The sequence below is a fragment of the Lagenorhynchus albirostris genome, chromosome 7 (genome assembly GCF_949774975.1).
Source record: "Lagenorhynchus albirostris chromosome 7, mLagAlb1.1, whole genome shotgun sequence".
NCBI lineage: Eukaryota > Metazoa > Chordata > Mammalia > Artiodactyla > Delphinidae > Lagenorhynchus > Lagenorhynchus albirostris.
Genome location: NC_083101.1, coordinates 27,780,089 through 27,797,857, shown reverse-complemented (window position 1 = coordinate 27,797,857; position 17,769 = coordinate 27,780,089). Strand labels below are relative to the sequence as shown.

Here is a 17,769-nt window from a genome sequence, read left to right as displayed (position 1 = left end):
GCTTTTATAGTCAATCTTTGCAGCCCATTACTCAAACTATATCTTTACTCACTGCCCTTACTTGCAGTTCTTTGCTCACTCCTTGGTATCTATTCTGTAGTTCTGAAATATTTTAAGATCTTGTCATCTTTTACTCATTTTCACCATTAAATCTTTTTATTTATACATGTTCATCTCGTCATAAATACTTGTACTTCTCTTTTATTTCTTCCCTTACTTTTAAGGTTTTTCCATGCTTGTCTAGAACTTAGAGTATTTTTCAAAGTAAATTGCTATCAGCCTTTCTGAGAGCTATCGTCTTCCACATTCGAACTTATTCAATATTTTGAAATTATTGGACATATGCTTACCCTGTTCTAAAAAATTACATGTAGCATTGTACTTCTAAATTTTTATTTTCCATTAAGATAGTAAACAAGTGGTTCTTAACACTAGCTGCATATTGGAATTAGCTGGTATTAGAATAAAAATACTCGTTCCTGAGCCCCACCCCAGTGAATCTGATTTAATCTCTATGGTTCTAATGTTCAGCCAGTGTTGAGACCCACTGTTGTAGGCACTGATAAACTACTGAAGAGTTTTAAGCAAGAAATGATATGGCTGGGTTTAGAAACATGGCCCTGGTAGCCAAAATAAATGTAAAGTCATTGTAAAGAGGGAAGAGATTTCAGGCCACCAGTTCAGAGGCTGATGCAACAGTTCAGATGAGTCTAGATAAGAGGTGAAAAACCTGAAATAAGGAAATAGTAAAGGAGAGGAGAGAGAGTGAAGGAGCGGGATCAATAATATTTGGTGTCACCAATGTTGCGGGCAAGTGGGAAACAGATAAAGGATGACTAAGAGATTCTTGTGTTATGGGTTCTGCGTAAGCTTTTTCAGCTCAGATCCTACTCCAGCTCCTTGTAGGTTCCAAACCACAGTTTCTGTGCACATGAAGGAATAAGAGTGGGATGGATAAACAAAGTACTACTTTGTTAGTAGCCAAGCAGTCACTTGATTATGCCCAGTAAAGAATTCCTTGGTAAACATGACCTGTGGAATGAAGCTTGGCCCACATGGACTCAAGGTTCTTCCCACCTTGGATAGTCTGACTTCATTCTGTCCCAAGTAGAGGTAGATGTGAGAAGAGGAAAGGAAAGAGATCCACCTGGACCCAATCTGCCCAGATCATCTTACCTCAAAAGTCAGGAAAAAGAGGAGTCTGGATGGTCCTAACAGGAGTACGTACTTTGGAAAATAGAAGACACAGATACCTCCTACAACTTACCCCTGATCATTATTGCTGCTTACTTATGGACTAGGTACTGTTCTCTGCACTCAATACAGATTTAATTTTCACAACTGCTCAGTGAAGTAGATACTACTGTTATCATCATTCCCACTTTACAGATAAGGAGGCACAGTGGTATGTTGAATAACTTGTCTAAGATTACACAGTGGCGGCAGTATTGAACCCAGGGTAGAAGAGTTAGAAGGCAAGGCCTCAAGAGATAGTCAGTCCCTTCTTTGTTGCCCGGAATTGGGAACAACGAAAGAAGTTGCTGTTAAGAACATGGACCTGTAGGACACAGTAACCTCACCTGCCAGTTAAATGTGGTCTAGTCAATATTTCAGACTCTGAGCAAAGAGTTTAGCATTCCTGCTTCCTCTAGTGCAGAGTTAGGACGCTAGAGTCCTCTCACTCCATATCCTAGCTGTGCAGTCAGGAATGGTGCTGCTAACGGAGATACGGTATATGCAGGAAGGGGAAGTGGTTTGGGGAAATGTGGAAGGAGGTGAGTTGTGGACATGTACAGTGTGTGGGTAGGGATAAGCAGTTGAAAATACAGAGCTGGAATTTTGGAGAACGATCTGGACTAGAGCTGGATTTAGGAGCCATTATAGGTCTGCATAGGTCGTCCCTGCAGACTGCTTTCAAGGACCTTTTTTATTTTATAGCCGTAGTCTAGTTCTTAGAGCATAGTGTTTCTACCTCATTAACCATTGTGGAGTATGCAGCACAAAGTGAAAGACTCAAAGACTCACTGCAGTGTTTCGTCACCTGTGTGATGGGCTGTGCTTTGGCAGGATGATAGAATAGGAAGAACAGCATGCCAAAAATCACCTTAAGGTCACCTGATCCAAGTGGCTACCTACTTTCTGTTAAATCTTCTGGTTTTTCTTTTTTTTTTTTATCATTCTGGTAAAATATACATAACTTAAAATTTACTATTTTAACTATTTTTAAATGTACAGTTCAGTTAAATCCATTGACTTTTAATCTACATCCCCTCCCGCCCCTTCCCCACTCAGTCATTATAGTGGATCAAAAGGGCCTATACTTCTCCCTGGAAGTATACACTGAAAAAATTTACTCTGTATGTACTTTCCCTTAGAATCATAACATTTTGGAAGTGGAAAGGGCTTTTGAGATTAATCTAGTCCATTCTTAATGACAGGTAAGGAGACTGAGGCTCAGAGAATTTAAAGTGACTTGTCTGGGATCATGAGTATTTGCAAAAGAGCTGGGTTCAGTTCTCAGTACATATTCTTTGTCTGTGTTTTCTTTTTCATTGCTCGAGCTGCCCATGAAACTGAACCTCTCTCTGATTTTGCTCCCTCATGCCCCATTATTTTTCTCTTTTGAGAACACTTCCGTTCTTTCAGGGTGAACTTTACGTATTATAACCCTTTGTACCTTGCACCGGCATCTTGCGTTTTTATGTGCTCAATAAATGCCTATTGAGTGGATATTTCCTAGACTTCCAACCATTCTTGTTTTTTTCCTCTTTCCTCTTTCTTAGAGTAATGTATCCTATTAAACTTTAAAGAAATCCAGAAATCTGGCAGATTGGCAAAGCTTTTAACTTTGTTTTTGAAATTTGCTTGCATAAGTATTAGTTCTGCATCAGGCATTCTAATTCTATCCCGTCTGCTGGGTCCTAATAGCCCCCTTGTCTCAGGGTTCTCAGAACAGGAGGAAGAGAAGCCAAGTGTTACTCTGAAGTCTGACAAATTAGTTATTAGCAGACTGACTCCAAGTGTTGATTGAGATAAGAGAGGAAGTCTTTGAGAAAAAAGCCTGGATATATTTTCATTAATCCCCGGGAGAAGGCTGTAAGCCTGAGTCTTTTTCCCCCATCTTTTTATCTTGAAGTATGCTTCATAATGCCATATTCATGCCCCATCCCCACCCCTCATGCATGTTTTGTTGACTTTTTTTTTCTTCAGAGAGAAACTAAGGCCTCTGCCTTGCTCAGTTGCACGGCAAATGCTCCACGTGTGAAATTCGAACAGCTTGTGAAATAAAATATGTCCCTTTTTTTGACTGACAGTGAATGAAACTAAGCCAAAACTCTTACTTAAGTTGAACTAATAAACCCTGTGATGTGAAGGGGAAATGAGCACAGTTCATTAATTAGCAAATTGTCTTTTCTCTGACGTAGGCAGTAGGTACTTATTAGTTGCCAGATCTTGCCTGTGATCTACCATCCCTGCATCCCTTTATCTGATTTGAGTCACCTCCTGTTTGTTATTAGATTTGTCTGCTCCTTCTCTCTCTCTTCAAATAGCAGTTCTGAAAGCACTTCAATAGCTTAGTCATTTTAAGATTTTAGCCAGGATTCTCTTCCTTACTAATAGACTTACTTTCTCTCTAGTGATTGCTCCCTGCTCTAGGTGTATAAAAGCTTTCCTCGTCCCCCTTATCATTTGCTTAGTTAATGTGATTTCCTTCTGTTGAGTACGGCCCCCATCCGCCTCACGGAGCCATTAAATTATTGAGTGCGTTCTGTAAAATTTCTCTCAGCCTATTTTAATTTCATGTACCACATTTTTTCTCATTTGAAACTGTATTGCTTCCTGCATTTGGATTTCACATTTTTTTTAAAAAAGGAGATTGTCTTTTTAATTATATTTGGCCTAGTTCTCCATTGTCACTACTTGTACCATATGGGAAGTCTCTGGAATAACAGTCTTGGTTTCTTTCTATCTTATTAGCTTCCTATTCTCCTTCCTTCTCTGCTGCAGCTTTTTACCCTCTCCACCCTAACACTTTGGGAAGCTACTAAGAAGTTTAAATGGCCTCTGTGAAAATATGTCAGTGTCCCATTTTACCAATATATATGTAACATTTATAATTTATACTCTGCCTACATCCCAGAGGGATATTAGGTGGCTTATGATTTTTTAAAAAAACAACACAAACACATGCACAAAAACCACATGTCCCACAGTATTGTTAAAAATAGTCATAAAGGGAAATCAGAAACCATTTAAGGCAATCTGTAACACAAAGTACTTATAAACATAAGAATATTTGTATAAAAAGTGAAAGAAGAACATAACCTTTTAATTATGCAAGGGCTTTCCTATTTTAGACTAGTAGTGAAAGAAGATTGTAATTGTGGTCTGAATGTTTCTGTGTCATAACAAAATGACTGACACTAGTTCTCACTTTCCCTGACCCCTTAGAAAGTCTTGTCTAAAATAGAGAACTGAAGGGGTTTTTGGTTTGTCCCCAATTACTGTTGTCAACCTCTTTAGTCTGACTTTCTCACTAACAGGCACCATACATTGATCACCTGCCATGTACCAGACCAGCTAGAAGTTAGAGATGCATTATCTCATTTAGTCCTCATCATTAGGCTGTGAAACAGTTGATATTACTTTGTGTCAGAGATGAGGAGGAAACATCTAAGTAGGTAACTGGATCAAAGTTATACAGGTAGTAAGTGGTAGAATGAGGGTTTGAATCCAGAACTTTCTGGATTCCCTTTCTATTACTCTGTGATCCTTCTTGTTAAAGAGCTGTATTGGAAAAGTTAGCCATGAAACCTCCAATATTTACCTCCACCTCCAGTTTTGTTTAGTGTAGGGCTTCCTAATTTGAAGTTCAAGGATATGCTTAAAATGGCATGCTGGGAGAGTGGACCCCAGAGAGCCCCGAGCAGCGCCACCGCTTCCGCCGACCTAGTTACCATCACAGCCTGGGAGGAGCCGCAGCTGCTGCAGGGGGCCCCAGTCACCGTCGCCGCAACCAGGAGCAGCGAGGCCGAGACCCGGCAGCCGCCCGCCGCCCTCAGCGCTGCCAACACCACGCCCTGCACGACGGGCAGCGGCGGCGCAGGCAGCCTCATATCAGCAGCGCCTGCCGGCGGAGACCACAAGGTCATCGCAACAAAGGTTTTGGGAACAGTAAAATGGTTCATTGTAAGAAACGGGTAGGGCTTCATCAACGGGAATGACACCAAGGAAGATGTATTTGCACACCAGACTGCCGTAAAGAACCCCAGGAAGTACCTTCGCAGCGTAGGAGATGGAGAGACTGGAGTTTGATGTCGTTGAAGGAGAAAAGGACGCGGAGGCAGCAAATGTTACAGGCCCTGGTGGAGTTCCAGCGCAAGGCAATAAATGTGCAGCAGACCATAACCATTATAGACGCTCTCCACGTCGCAGGGGTCCTCCCCGCAATTACCAGCAGAATTACCAAATCAGTGAGAGCAGGGAAAAGGATGGGGGATCGGAGAGCGCTCCTGAAGGCCAGGCCCAATAGCGGCGGCCCTACCGCAGGCGAAGGTGCCCACCTTACTGCGTGCGGAGACCCTATGGGCGTCGACCACAGTATTCCAACCCTCCTGTGCAGGGAGAGGTAATGTAGGGTGCTGACAACCAGGGCGCAGGACAACAAGGTAGACCAGTGAGACAGAATATGTATCGGGGTTATAGACCACGATTCCGCAGGGGCCCTCCTCGCTAGAGACAGCCCGGAGAGGACGGCAATGAAGAAGATAAGGAAAATCAAGGAGATGAGACCCAAGGTCAGCAGCCACCTCAACGTCGGTACAGCCGCACCTTCAATTACAGACGCAGACGCCCAGAAAACCCTAAACCACAAGGTGGCGAAGAGACAAAAGCAGCCGATGATCCACCAGCTGAGAATTTGTCCGCTTGTCTGCTCCCGAGGCTGAGCAGGGCGGGGCTGAGTAAATGCCAGTTTACCATCTCTACCATCATCCGGTTTAGTCATCCAACAAGAAGAAATGAATACGAAATTCCAGCAATAAGCAATGAACAAAAGATTGGAGCTGAAGACCTTAAGTGCTTGCTTTTTGGCCTGCTGACCAGATAACTAGAGCTATCTGCATTATCTATGCAGCATGAGGTTTTTATTATTTTTACCTAAAGATGTATCTTTTTGGTAATGACAAACGTGTTTTTTGTTTTGTTTTTTTTAAAAAAGCCTGGTTTTTCTCAATACACCTTTAAAGGTTTTTAAATTGTTTCATATCTGGTCAAGTTGAGATTTTTAAGAACCTCATTTTTAATTTGTAATAAAAGTTTACAGGTTGATTTTTTCAAAAAAGTCAACAAACTGCAAGCACCTGTTACTAAAGGTCTTAAATTTTTAAAAAATGGCATGCTGATTTGCACATGCATATGTATGTTGGGGAGTATACATATTTTTCTCATGTCTTAATATTGGCTTGAAGTTCTGAGGTGGGACTAATTGCCCTGCAGTCTCCTTGGAGGAGTCAGGAGAGAGGGAGAGGGAAACCAGGGTGAGGGTGAATGAGTGAATACTGACCAGCTTATGCCTAACTCCAGTGCTAGCAGTTAGCTGTGCTTTGAGGCAGAAGGGTACTAACATGTACTGAGACAGACACATTACATTATTATCTTAGGTATTTGTCACAGCAGCCTTAGTGGTAAGTGGTTTTAGCCCCAACTTAGAGATGGGTAAAGTGAGGCATGGAGAATTAAGCAAATTTGTCCAAGGTCACCTGAGTAGAAAATGGACTCATCAGTATTCCACTAATCAGCGCAGGTTTATCTGACTCCAAAGCCCTTGGTCTTTCCCTTACAACATGTTCTCATTTCTAGCGACTGTAAGAGCCAACATTTATTGAGCTTTTACTATGTGCCAAACAGGATTCTTAACCCCTTACTGGATTGTTTCATTTAATCCTTACAGCAGCCTTAAGAGCGACACTCATTATCTTCATTTTACAGGTGAGTAGATTGAGGCACAGGGAAGTAAAATAACTTGGCAAAAGGATCAGAGGGTGAGAGGGTAGCGAATCAGGCATAGTCTCTGCTCCAAGTCCACTTTCTTACAAAGCGTAGTTTCAAGACGTTTTCACTAGGTAGACCAACACTCTCTACGCTTCCCCCTTCATTTTCCTTACCTGCACTATAAACATAGAGGAGCTATTTAGAAAAAAGAGTTTGTTTGCCTTTTTAGGAAAGTAGGTTTAAGGGGGAAATCCTTTTGAGGCATTGCATATGAGTACAGTATTTACCAGTGTAGACCTGAGCACTAGCAGGACTGCTTAGGTAAGTACTATTCATGATACTTGGCTGTGATGAGTGAAACAGTGATAATCTCTATCTTTATTCGTCAGTTTAATAAAGATAACAAAAAACTCAGCCTTTTTAATGACCGTGTTGCAAGAATATTTCTTAACCCCCGTCCGTTCTCCCAATTCACTCAGTTTATTAGTAGTGACTCACCTTATTTCCTGTTCTTAATGCCCAGTAGCCTGCAGTTGAGTGTAGGGTTTTATTGCTTTGCTTTGGTCAGTGCATCCTCAATTTAGCAAGCATGATGCAGTTCTGAAGGAAGTACCATTTGCCTTTGGCACTGTGGCGAAGCATATTCCCATGAAATGAAGTGACCTTTGCGGCACACGGACCCAGTGCCTCACTCTCCTCGAGTCTCCAATATTCAGAGCGTGGCGGTGCTTCATGGTATAATTCTTTGGCTTGTATACAACTTTACTGCAGGAAGGGAACAGAAGTGTTGTGTGTACTGAAGTGATAGTGATTCAAAACCCACATACCTATTGTTCTTTGAATTTTTGTCTTTCATCTGTTGCTGTTGTTCATTTAACAGAACTCTTTTACAACCAAATAAAACTAAAGAATGAAGAAAGCTGGGTCTGAGTCTATGCTCTGATCTTTACTAGCTTCTATGGCCTTGGGCAACTTATTTATGCTCTCTGGGCCTCAGTTTCCCCATCATCAGGATTAGAGAAAATGTATGGGAAGCATCTGGTACAGATCCAGGCACTGAGCAGATGTTCAATACAGAGAAGCTGCTATTATTATTGTAAAATGCAAAGACAACCTTATGATGTAAAAGCTTGAGATTTGTTATTGTAGCAAATAGTGTTGCCCTGTGGACTGCTTTGTATATCGCTTATGTGAAATCCAAGGAAAACAGTGAAATAGTGTTTGCAAAAGGAAAGATAGCTCTTTGTTCCCTTCAAGGGACAAAAGCAGCTCATTATTTTATCAAGTAGTGACTGTTGCTATTGAAATGGTTTATTTGTATGTTTTTTTCTGTTTTTTTTTCCCCTAGGGATTTATTTGTGGCTTTTCAGTAGCAACAGGTGCAGCAGCAAGACTAGTGTCAGGATACGACAGCTATGGAAATATCTGTGGGCAGAAAAATGCAAAGTTGGAAGCAATACCAAACAGTGGCATGGACCACACCCACCGGAAGTGAGTAGACTGGCTGAATGGTGAACACTGGAAACTTTGAAGGGGAGGGGGCCTCCTGCTTTTCTTACTGTTATAAAGATAATATCTTATGGAATATTATTTTTATATGCTTCCTGATGATGTTTTTTAATTTTCTTTTTAACTGTCCACTTGAATCATTTCTAGTTTTGGTCTATAAATACATTTTCCAGGAAACAAAATTTGGTGCCATGTTAAAATGGGCTACCTTGAGGTTTTAATGAGTAAATGCATGATTTGAGAGGGTTACTCTTGTACTCTGTTTTCCGACTCACCTTTAGGCTGTACACTAAATTTTAACACAGAAAATAATATAATATTTTTCTTCCTGAGAGTGTACTTGATGGAAGGCAGAGGGATAGTGGATTCTGACACATTAAAGTTATAATAAAGCATTTTGTGCTGCATCATTTATAAGTACACATTGATTTCCAATTTTATAAGAGATATATTTTCTTTGTCAGACTTTGAAATTTCTTTTGGGTTCTCAAGGTTCAGCGTTTGGATTTCATGAAATTCCTGACTTAATCGCCTCTTTTCTTCAAAAGAGCTATTTTTTCATTTTTAATGTCTGTGGGGTAAATATATTTCATCAAACATTTTATGTATGATAGTATGTTTGTTCAAACTGTGTATTTATGCCCCATCAAACTTTATTAGACAGCTCTAATAAATAAATACAGGTCTTCAGAATTAACCAAATTAATTTTAAGGTAACAGGTTAACCAATTACATTAATGAACTTTATAGGAAAAGGCTAAAGCAGATAAAAACATTTTTTAGACTGTAGTTCTATTATATTTGGGGGGATATAATAACTATATTTACTGTTAGATAAATGTGTTGGTTAAATCTGAGCCCCTAATTAAGTAGAAGATTCATTTGATAAATGCAAAAACTTGAAAAAAATCCAAATAGTTCATCATATCTTAGAGATATTCCTCCATTTAATGAAGGAATAATGCAGTTCAAATAAATAATTCTAAATAATGATCATGAATACTTGCATAGTATGCCATAGTCAAAAAGTATATAATACCAACCTGTGGGGTAGGTGTAGCAGAGGCTTAGAGAGATTGAATGACTTCCCCAAAAGTCTGGTGGGCAGTGGATGTCCAAGACAGACCATGGGCTTTTCTCTTGATAGGTACCTGCATCCCTTAACAGAAGAAGTGAAAATTGGACTCTCAGAGCATAATTTGGAGAATTGTTTCATTTGTCCTTCTTTTTGATTGCTTCATGAAATTAACACAAATTTTAGGCTTTGTGTTATTTGTTGTAGCAAATCTACCCAAACTTCTTATTTTGAAATAATTTTAGACTCATAGAGAAGTTGCAAAAATAGTACAGAGTTCTGCATATATATATATTTTTGAAGGTAGTGTCAAATATTTGTAACTCTTTAATGCTGTTGATATGTACCAAACATAAAATATTACCATTTAGATAACTGAGGAGACAGGAGGAAAAGGGCTCTACTTCCTCAGGTCTACTGCTGAGATGAGGTCGTGATCTTTCTTATGGCTCCCTTTTTAACTTGCTGGTAACTCCAAGCATATTCTTACCATAAAGTTTGTGTAACTGTCACTTCATCCTTAAGCTTATTAGGTTCATTTGATCAGTTTTTAATTTCAAATCCTCAGATTATTCTATGTACATTTTGGCCTCTTGAAAAGAAAGCCTGCTTATTTTTCTGAAAAAGTGGTTCCCTTTCCTTGCATGCTTAGCACAGTTGAGACACATTCATGGATAGCTTGTAGGGTAGTGTCCCAAGTATAGCTATGCCTTAACTCATGTATATATGTTTAAAATTTATTTTTTTAATTTTTAAATTTTTTTTTTTTTTGCGGTACGCGGGCCTCTCACTGTTGTGGTCTCTCCCGTTGCGGAGTAACAGGCTCTGGACGCGCAGGCTCAGCGGCCGTGGCTCACAGGCCCAGCCGCTCCGCGGCATGTGGGATCTTCCCGGACCGGGGCACGAACCCGTGTCCCCTGCATCGGCAGGCGGACTCTCAACCACTGCGCCACCAGGGAAGCCCTAAAATTTATTTTTGATCTCTACTTCTTCTTCTCTGCATATGAACATTTTTAGCTCTGAGCCATCTAAGTATTTCTATCTATAAGTAGTAATTTTTTAAATAAATGAATGGTACTGTTTTGAACATATCTTTCTCAGGTAAGTCTATCCTATTTGGATTTGAGAGGAGGTAGAAAATCTTTGTGTTTGTTACCTATACTCCATCCTTTGTTTTTTTTTTCCTGCCAAATGCATTGGTTTCCTCCTTTTTCACACATCTTTGGCTTTATTGTGAATACCATGCCCTTCCATTCCTATAGAAATTTTTATATCTGTTTTGTCTGCTGTTACCTCAACTTGACCTTGATCATTTTCTCCCATCCCTTATCCTCAGCCCCTAGTTCCTGGTACTTACTAGAACCTCCATACATAGTTGTTGAATAAGTTAATGAATGAATCCTCTAAAATCTTGAATACAGCTCTTTTTTGCCTTCATGAATATTGTTTCCTCTATCAGAAAAAAAAAAATCCTCTTATTCTTCATGTGGCTAAATTCTATTCATCCTTCAGCTCTCAGTATAAATGTTACTTTCCAGAAAGGTCTTTTTTAAGCTCATAATTTGTCTCATTTTATCCTGTAAAATGTGTAATTATACATTTATTTTGTGATTCTTTGTTAAATGTTGGTCTCTTCTAAGTTCTATGAAAGCAGAGGTGAGGTCTGTTTTGTTCACTGCTGTATCCTCAGTACCTGGAATGTAGTAGGCACTCAATTAAACGTTTATTGAATGAGTAAATAAATTTATTTATTTTTTGGGTTTCCCTGGTGGCGCAGTGGTTGAGGGTCCGCCTGCCGATGCAGGGGACACGGGTTCGTGCCCCGGTCCGGGAAGATCCCACATGCCGCGGAGCGGCTGGGCCCGTGAGCCATGGCCGCTGAGCCTGCGCGTCCGGAGCCTGTGCTCCGCAACGGGAGAGGCCACAACAGTGAGAGGCCCACGTACCGCAAAAAAAAAAATGATTTATTTTTTTGAATATGTTCTCAAAGTGAATTACTGAGTCTAAGGATCTGAATATTTAAAGATTATTAATGCATATCACTAAGTGCCTTTCCATACAGTCTGTTTCATTTACATTCCCACCAACAAAGTGTCTGAGATTGTTTTATCTTTGCTAGTATTATTAGTTTTTGTACTAATCTGATCAATCACAAAGTGGTGTTTTATAGTTTTAATTTGCATTCCTTTGATTATTCATGAACGTGAGCCCCCTGCCCAGCGCTGCCGCCCCGCCCCCCCACCAGTGTTTGCTGGCCTCTCAGGAAGACTGTTGTGCCAGCATATCTATTCTTGGTCTTCTTATCTCTAATCTTCTCCATCCTTTATACTGTGATAGGATTAAGTTCTTTGAAGCACTTTTTACTGTCATTTCCCTGCTCTAGAGCCTTTCCTTTTGTGTGATTATCTACGGTATTGAAAATGAGCCCACTTAGCCCTACCGTGACCTAGACCCAATGTACCTCTTCAGTCTTAGCCACGTTTCTCAGTGTAATGATACTATTGTCCATGGTATTCAGTTTATTCTACCTCTGTGCTGTCCCTCTACCTCTCTGCCAATCTGAATTCTTGAAAAAATGTGGGTCTCATACCCTCTCTATGGACTATTTCAAAACTAACTTTATCCCAGAACTTTATACTTGGATTTCTATTTCCTTTAAGTTGTTCTCTAATTATGCTGTGCTTCTTCTCTGCTTGTATTAATGATCAGTTGTTAGGTAACAATATTTCCATAAACTTAGTGGCATTTATTATGTCACAGTTCCTGTGGGTCAGGAATCTGGATTTGCCTTAGCTGGACTCCTGCTTCAGAGTCTCTCAGAAGGCTGCACTCAAGGTGTTGGTCAGAGCCGGCGTTCTACTGGGGAAGTTCCCCTGCCAAGCTCAGGTGGTTGTTGGCAGCACATACCCCTTGAGGATTGTTAGACTGAGAGCCTTAGCTCTTTACTGGCTGTCAGCCAGAGGCCACCTTCGTTGCATGCTACGTGGGCCTCTCCACATGGCAGCTTACTTCAAAGCCAACGGGGAGGGAGTCAATACAGAGAGTCTGCTAGCAAGATGGAAGTTACAGTCTTACGTAATGTAACTATGCAAGTAAGATCCCCTCACCTTTGCCATATTCTACTGGTTAGAAACAAGTCACAGGTCCCACCCAAACTTCAGGGGAGGGGTCTGAATTATAGGAGGTAGGGATAATTAGGGCATCTTAGAGTCTCAGTGCCACACTGCCCAGCTCTGTCTCCCTGGAGCACCATGTTTTGTATGACTCCTAAATTTCAAAAACCAAGAATTGTTTCATAAGGGCTTATTGAATTGCAATAAAATAGGAAGGAGGTAAGTCAAGAGAGTCATGGGAAGGGAAATGTCTTTGACCTGTTCTAACCAGAAAATTTAAGATACCAAGACGACTGTAAGAATTCTATAGTAGTAAAGAAAAGTCTGTGTTTATTTTTTTAATCATTCTAATTATAATGTGTTCTTTTTCTCCAAATAATATTTACTGTAGTAATAAAGATGTATAGGAACATGGCAGACAATATTTTATGAGATACTGGAAGGCCTCAACTTCAAATGGATTATATTCCCAAAGTTGATTTTTAAGTCAGTTGCTTGAGATGTATAAAACTTTTCTGCCTAGAAACAATGCTATAAATAAGTTCTGACGCTGGGTCAACGTAGAAAAGCTCATTTATCTTAGAACCATAAAGTGCCAGAGATGAAAGGGATCCTTAAGATTATCTAATAGGTAACCTTAAAGCATTGCATCAAATATTTGTGAGTGCCAGCTAAGGCCCGGAGAAGAAAATGACTTGTATTTATAGCTGAGCTATGGTATTAATGTTACTATAGAGCATGGGTGTGGCTTATAGCTATTTTTTTTGGTATTTGGTAGTGGGGATTGGGATGGTAATAATATATTTTGAACTCTGATTGGCAATTCCAAAAACATATCTCTTCTGCCACATTCTAGATTGCCTATCATTTTCAAAACCATAAAGCTAGTCTTAGGGCTTCCCTGGTGGCACAGTGGTTAAGAATCTGCCTGCCAATGCAGGGGACATGGGTTTGAGCCCTGGTCCGGGAAGATCCCACATGCCGGGGAGCAACTAAGCCCGTGCGCCACAATTACTGAGCCTGTGCTCTAGAGCCCGCGAGCCACAACTACTGAACCCGTGTGCCACAACTACTGAAGCCCACGTGCCTAGAGCCCATACTCCACAGCAAGAGAAGATACTGCAATGAGAAGCCTGCGCACCCCAACGAAGAGTAGGCCCCGCTCACTGCAACTAGAGAAAGCCAGCATGCAGCAATGAAGACCCAACACAGCCAAAAATAAATAAATTTTTAAAAAAACAAAAAAGTAAAATAAAGTTAGTCTTAGAGTGTATGTGTCAATTTTTAGACAGAGAATCATTATTATTATAGAAATTGTTCCCAGAAAGGAAGCCCCATCTATTTTTATCTTATTTAAAATTCATATTTATTTATTTATTTTTACAGTAGGTCCTTGTTGGTTATCTTTTAAATATAGCAGTGTGTACATGTCAATCCCAAACTCCTAATCTATCCCTCCCTCCTTCCTTCCCCCCTGGTAACCATAAGTTCATTCTCTACGTCTGTGAATCTGTTTCTGTTTTGTAAATAAGTTCATTTGTATAAGGTTTTTTTTTAGATTCTGCATATAAGTGATATCATATGACATTTGTCTTTCTCTGTCTGACTTACTTCACTTAGTATGATAATCTCCAAGTCCATCCATGTTGCTGCAAATGGCATTATTTCATTCTTTTTATGGCTGAGTAGTATTCCATTGTATATATGTACCACATCTTCTTTATCCATTCATCTGTTGATGGACATTTAGGTTGCTTCCATGTCTCAGCTATTGTAAACAGCAATGAACATTGGGGCACATGTATCCTTTTGAACCATGTTTTTCTCTAGATATATGCCCAGGAGTGGGATTGCTGGATCATATGGCAACTCTATTTTTAGTTTTTTTTTTTTTTTTTTTTTTTTTTTTTGCCGTACGCGGGCCTCTCACTGTTGTGGCCTCTTCCATTGCAGAGCACAGTCTCCGGACACGCAGGCTCAGCGGCCATGGCTCACGGGCCCAGCCGCTCCGCGGCATGTGGGATCTTCCCAGACCAGGGCACGAACTTGTGTCCCCTGCATCGGCAGGCGGACTCCCAACCACTGCGCCACCAGGGAAGCCCGTATTTTTAGTTTTTTAAGGAACCTCCATACTGTCCTCCATAGTGACTGTACCAATTTACATTCCCACCAACAGTGTAGAAGGTTCCCTTTTCTCCACACCCTCTCCAGCATTTATTGTTTGTAGATTTTTTGATGATGGCCATCCTGACTGGTGTGAGGTGATACCATGATAGTTTTGATTTGCAAATCATCAATCAAATCTCTGCTTTATCCTTATCAATTTGGATAAAGCAGAAATGCTTCTAGTTCTAAGATACCTGAATTAGTGTATATGAGAACTATATGGGGGCAAAGCATCTAGCTCTGTTGACCCCTGGTAAGACGACTGGAGGAGGGGAGGTACTGTGTTTCCTCCATGGATAGTCCCCTTTTCTGGTTGCTTGGGATGGGAGAGGCTAAGGCAAGGTGGCAGTGGCTCTTAGTATACATAGGCTATCATAAAGCCGGGTGAGGGTATGTAGGGAACTGCTTTTAATCATTTTGATATAGGCATTATATGATTAATAGAACTCTGCTCTCCATTCTGCAAACAATCCTAACATACAGCTTAGTGTCCACTTTCTCTGTTGCTCTAAGAAGTTTTCTCAGCTTATCTCACTTATCAATATTGATCTTTCTGCAGAGGTTCTGAAGATACCTCTAATACACAAATGTTTTGTGTGTACTTTTTTTTTTGCACAAATCTAATGTTCTTCTTTATCTTTTTGGCTTTTCTCTAAGGAAGCCATTAAAGTCCCAATCACTGATAAAAGCTCTGTGGCCCTAAAATGCCTCTCAGATTTCACATGAATCAGTGTCAACAAGATGTACAGGAAGTAGAGGTCTGAGGAGGTTGATGGCATGTATGTGTGAGTAAAATCCATAGGGGGCATTTTATTTGAGACCTTTTTCAGTTACCTTCATAATATTTAGCAGGGTATCTAGTGTGAGTTTTACTTCTTTTCTTTAACTGTCTCATTCCCCAGAAATCCACAGCTTAGAATGTTTGTGCTGGAAGGGCCCTTGAGATCACTGAGCCCCTTCATTTTTTTTTTATTATTATTATTTTTTGTGGTATGCGGGCCTCTCGCTGTTGTGGCCTCTCCCATTGCAGAGCACGGGCTCCGGAGGCACAGGCTCAGCGGCCATGGCTCACGGGCCCAGCTGCTCCGCGGCATGTGGGATCTTCCCGGACCGGGGCACGAACCCGCGTCCCCTGCATCGGCAGGCATACTCCCAACCACTGTGCCACCAGGGAAGCCCCGAGCCCCTTCATTTTATAGGTGAAGAAACTGGGGTCTAGGAAACATCAGTGACTTGACAAAGACAGTAATACCAGGACTAGCTCTCCACTCTCCATGCTTAGTATAGTGCTCTTTGCATTATATGCTATACTGTCTCTGGTAAGCTACACAGTGATTCTACTTTCTCACCCTTTCCGCTTTTGGGGCCCCTCCCTTCCAACATTTAAAGATGAAAGAAACTTAGTAGAACATGCAAAGAAGAAAGGGCAGGTTATATAAATCAATAAAGTTATAACTAAAGAAACTTCGTAAGGAACCAAAGCACCTATACAATCTCTGAAGGCTTTGAATAATTTGGAGGCAATCTTGTGTGTTTCTTTCTCTGTAAGATAAAGAATATGAATTTTAATGATGAAATGCATTTTTCTCATTTCACATTTGTATATTTTTACCATTTGTATGTGTTAAATATTCATTGAAAAACATGTAGCTTAAAACTGGCAATGTTACTTTCTTAGTAAGATCATTGATTGTTTAATAGGCAATAGTCTTATTTTAAAGAAACTGTCTATTTTTATAATCTCTACATGGATACAGAGTAGGACTTCAGGGACTTCCCTGGTGGTCCAGTGGTTAAGACTCCACACTTGCAGTGCAGGGGCCCCGGTTCGATCACTGGTCAGGGAGCTAGATCCCGCATGCTGCAGCTAAGACCTGGCATAGCCAAATAAATAAATAAATAAAATATTAAAAAAAACAAAAAAAAGAATGGGACTTTAGTGGCCACTGAATCTCAGAATTCTGTAGGTTTAGTGTCTGGTTCAGTCTATCCCATGATTGCTAATTACCTTATTAACTTTTTCCCCCTGGTTTCTTTTTTTTTTAATTGAAGTATAATTGATATATAATACTATATAAAGCTTATTAACTTTCATGATGTCTTATTTATTATTTCGGGGGTTGGTAGTGATATTATACCCATATGAAGAATGTGTTCACATTTTAAACTACTCATGACCAGACTGCCAAGCTTTCTGGGCCTATACTATGCCGTATAACCATATATTTTAGGAAGAACTTAAAAAAAAAATTAGTTATCATATAAAACATAGACCTGTTTTGAAGACTTTTTAAAGAGTTATCAACTCTTGTTGACTATGCATACCTGTCTCTGTTTGAAAAAAAGAAAGGCTAGAAAAGTAAAGATACAATTTGCTAGAATATTCACTTTGAGGATCCTTTTATCAGCTATGTACAGTTCTTTCTGTTTACGTCGCTAGGGCTTATTTCTCTTCCTCCCAATGACTTAAATCAAATTACTGCCTACTGAATGACTATCCTTCACCATGCTTTAAAATTCTGTTTATTATTTTAGTCGTCAGGAAACATTTATTGAAAATCTACTGTGTGCTAAAAACCTCTATTAAGAATAACAAAATAGGAAACAACCTAAATGGCTGAAAAGAGAGGTTTGCTTTAATTCATTCATTCATTCATGAATTATATTTCTTGGCCATCTTCTTTGGTTTAGGCATTGGAGATTATACTCCTGAGAAAAATAGGCACACTCTTATCTCATGGAAATTACCATCTAGTAGAGCAAACAGAACTTAATAATATCATCATATAATCACAAATGTTATTACAGCTGTCAAAAGTGTTATGAAGGGCGAGATATAAGGGCACCAGAGTGGTTATAACAGGAGGACCTGGCGCAGTCTGAATACTATGGAACGGTAAAAATGATGGTATA

General features: G+C 40.0%; 1 protein-coding gene and 1 pseudogene across 7 annotated transcripts in view; both read left to right on the top strand.

Annotated features, from left to right (window-relative positions):
* Positions 1 to 17,769, top strand: part of SLC44A1 (solute carrier family 44 member 1) — a 212,778-nt gene that overhangs the window by 54,071 nt on the left and 140,938 nt on the right. For all 7 annotated transcript variants that reach the window (XR_009541529.1, XR_009541531.1, XR_009541530.1 and 4 more), the window contains exon 3: positions 8,342 to 8,484. Coding sequence is in view for 4 of the 7 variants with exons in the window: in XM_060154708.1 (XP_060010691.1) it covers positions 8,342 to 8,484 (143 nt within the window). In the remaining 3 variants the exon portion in view is untranslated. The remainder of the gene's footprint in view (positions 1 to 8,341; positions 8,485 to 17,769) is intronic.
* LOC132523080 (Y-box-binding protein 1-like) lies at positions 4,891 to 6,086 on the top strand (annotated as a pseudogene).